The following is a 3140-nucleotide window of genomic DNA, read 5'->3' as shown; positions in this document are numbered from 1 at the left end:
ATTGTGGCCCGTGACGTCACACCTTGCAGCACCGCATTGGACAGTTTGTGCCAGCCTCATCCTCACCGCCCCTGACACCCTCCCCTGGAGGCCGGGGCGCGTTACCTCCCCTCCCCCATCTTTGTCCGAAAGCAACCCTACTATGTACTACTGCGCTCGGAACGACCAATTGGAAGGTCCGACCCTTGTCTAGGAAATTCTTGGAGTCCGCGGGCGGCGGGGGGTCTGGGCCGGGGCCCTGGAGGGGCGTCCAGGGCTGCCGGGACCGAGTCTGCGGTCGCCGAGACGTGGGTGGGACCCAAGGGTCTCGGTGGGGAGGGGGAGGGACTCGAGTTTGAATCTGTCCAGAGGGTAGGAAAGTAAGGGCACTTGAACCCAAACTTCCTCTCCCTTCCACATCTCCCTTTTCTCTCCCGCCCTTGCCCAGGACTGGTTCTCAAACTCTCCACCATCCACCGCCCGCCCTTCTCTCCCCCCCCTCTTCCCGCCCCTCTCCACCCTTCACATTCAACTCATCCGCAGTATGGTTCTCCTCCATCACTCCTGCTCCACCATCTTCAAACCGCCCCCCCCCCTCCTGCCGCGGCCTTCAAACGGCTCTCTAATTCATCAATCTCTTTTCTGTTTCCCTGTTTTCTCTCTTCCCGTCTCTCTCGGGCGTGCGTAACGAATACCCGCGGTACTTGCCCCCCTCTCCCTCTCTCCCGGGCCGCCCCCCGACCTCGTGCATGTGGAGTGGTCCGACTCTTTTGATTTCATACTTTTCCCTTTCCAATCCGCCGCGATGCGTGAACGCAAAGCGGGACGCCAACCGCACATAATTTTATAAACTCGACCTAATTCGCAGCATTTTCATTAGCCGGGGCCCGGAGAGGTGCGGGGCCGGGGGGCGGCGGGGGGCATTGTATGGAGCCACGGCACACGAGCGAGAGCGAGCGAGAGAGCGAGCGACAGATAGAGACAAGGGGGGCGAGTGAGACAGAGGGCGAGGACTCGTTTGGAAAGGATTTCAGTCCCCGCGGCTGCGATGCAACTGCAGCGCCAGCAAATTTACACTTATGACGTCGGTAGGTGGATTAAAATGTTTCTCAGAGCCGCAGAGGAGCAGGGAGGTCATGGAAAAGGATTGGGGGGGGGGGGGGGGGGGGCTACACACACCCACACACGGAGGACCAGGGGCGCATCAGTACGTGTACACTCACAGTTCAGAGGCTCTCCATTCCAGGCCAGAGGCGCGCTCAAAAGGAATCTGGAAAGAACAAGTTGTTTTAAACCCGACCCATATGCAACTGTTGGAAAACCAACAAAGGGAAAAATGTTCGCAGCCGGTTGAGTTTCCCGTTTCGACTTTCCGTCTCTGACCACGGATCGAGAGTATAGGCAACCCGTCGGCGCGCGGGCGCGATGCGGTACAGTCTACTTGCACGGGAGTGGGCGGGCCGAATCTACTGGCCACTCGCTTCCGAGTAATGTAACAGAAGTAAGGTAGCGCAGAGTGTCTGATAGGAAGGAAGTGCACAAATGAATTGAGAGCTATAAGTTCTTGTTAATGGGATGTTTCGAATCATTTGCAGTGCTGTTAGATGAAGCAAACTTACTGAGCGGAGGAGAACTTCTTAGACTGTTTTCGTCTGACTGGTTCTTCTTGTTTCAGAGTCTACCAGTGGCATCGCAACGCCCAGCTTTTCCATGGCTGCTCAGCTCTATGCTGGTATGCGGCTGGTGCTCATCGCAGAGCAGACGAGCACTGTGGACTTACCGTCAGATGGCTATAATTGTGTAAAATCAGTTACAACAGTGGACGGGACCAGCGTCTCCTTTCAACCGAGCCTTGACTATGATTACTGTGGTGGAAAATTATTACTTAATTTATCCTTATCAGCCTGCAAGTCAGCGGCCGATCAATCGACTATGGTTCGCTGCAAGATGACCTTAGGGTACAAGCACACCACCACCGAAAGGCCAGTCCCATGCGTTTCGTGCGAAACGAGCATTCTCTTTCACAAAGGCACCCAACGGTTTGATAAAGTTGTGTCTGTACATGTGGCTAAGGATAACCGTAACCATTTCACGAAGGTGACCCTTCTTTTTATGGTATTTGTCGCTGACCTGCAACATACGATAGCGCCTGGTCTCGGGCTCGGCGTCCACCTCAACAAGGCCCGTCTGCGGGGCAACCACTGCGACGTGAAGCTGGTGGTCGACGGCGTGGAGCTGCCCGCGCACCGCAACGTTCTGGCCGCGCGCAGCCCGGTGCTCGACAAGATGTTGACGGGCGACTTCAGGGAGGCTCGGGAGGGCCGCGTCGAGCTCGTGGACTTCTCCAGGGCGGCGGTCGAAAGGTTCCTGGAGTACCTCTACACTGATCAGATTGAGGACTGGGGCAACATGGAGCTGGAGCTGGTGCAGCTCGCCTCCAAGTACATGGTGCCAGAGCTACGCACCGAGTGCTCTCTGAGGCTGTGGTCCTGCGACGCTCCCCGTGCCGTCGAGCTCCTGCGCACCTGCTTCGACCCTAGCCCGCGCCAGATCATGAGCAGCGCGCTGCTCCGCCGGCTCGCGGTCATCGTGGCGAACAACATGGAGGCCCTGGCTGACACCGAGGAGTGGACCGACTTTGCGGAAACCTACCCAGCTATTGTCGATATGATACTGGGCCTCTCAGAAGTCCAAGAAACCCAAAGGACTTACAGCGTTTGGGAACCGAAGTATGAAGCCTTCAACCTACCTTGAATCAAAATAGCGTTCCTTTTTAGAACACGATTTATTTTCTTTCTGTTATCTGCTTAATTTATTCTCCATGTGTCAGCACTTTTTAAGAGAATTACAAACGTGTATTTATTCGTAATTACCTTAAGGTTTTTGTATTCATTTGACCTTTCACTACAATTTTCAATAGTGTACTATAGATCTTCAAAATAAAGTTACGAGGAAAACATAATAACCAAGGATGACGATGAGATTCGAACTCGCGCGGGTAGAGCTCATAGGGTTAGCAGTCCAACGCCTTAACCACTCGGCCACCTCGTCACATGCTTATCTGAATGGTGTGCTTCGTATCACACCCCGCCGGGCCACTACCAGCTGGCACGGCGCGGGGCTAGCGCGGACCCGAACCAAACCACTCCGCTTCGGTAGAA

The 3140-nt window shown here is 55.2% G+C and overlaps 1 protein-coding gene across 1 annotated transcript; it reads left to right on the top strand.

The window, feature by feature from the left end:
* Positions 1–1689: 1689 nt before the first annotated feature.
* On the top strand, positions 1690–2733 carry LOC113217772 (kelch-like protein 34). Its single transcript, XM_052277180.1, has one exon. It carries the CDS (start codon positions 1690–1692, stop codon positions 2731–2733), a length of 1044 nt encoding a protein of 347 aa, XP_052133140.1.
* Positions 2734–3140: the final 407 nt, after the last annotated feature.

The sequence above is a fragment of the Frankliniella occidentalis genome, unplaced genomic scaffold (genome assembly GCF_000697945.3).
Source record: "Frankliniella occidentalis isolate FOCC.00 unplaced genomic scaffold, Focc_3.1 Scaffold5991, whole genome shotgun sequence".
Taxonomy (NCBI): domain Eukaryota; kingdom Metazoa; phylum Arthropoda; class Insecta; order Thysanoptera; family Thripidae; genus Frankliniella; species Frankliniella occidentalis.
This window is presented reverse-complemented; position numbering and strand designations above follow the sequence as displayed.

Coding starts and splice junctions, on each gene's coding strand:
- LOC113217772 (XM_052277180.1), top strand. CDS start 1,690: ATGGCTGCTCAGCTCTATGCTGGTATGCGGCTGGTGCTCATCGCAGAG.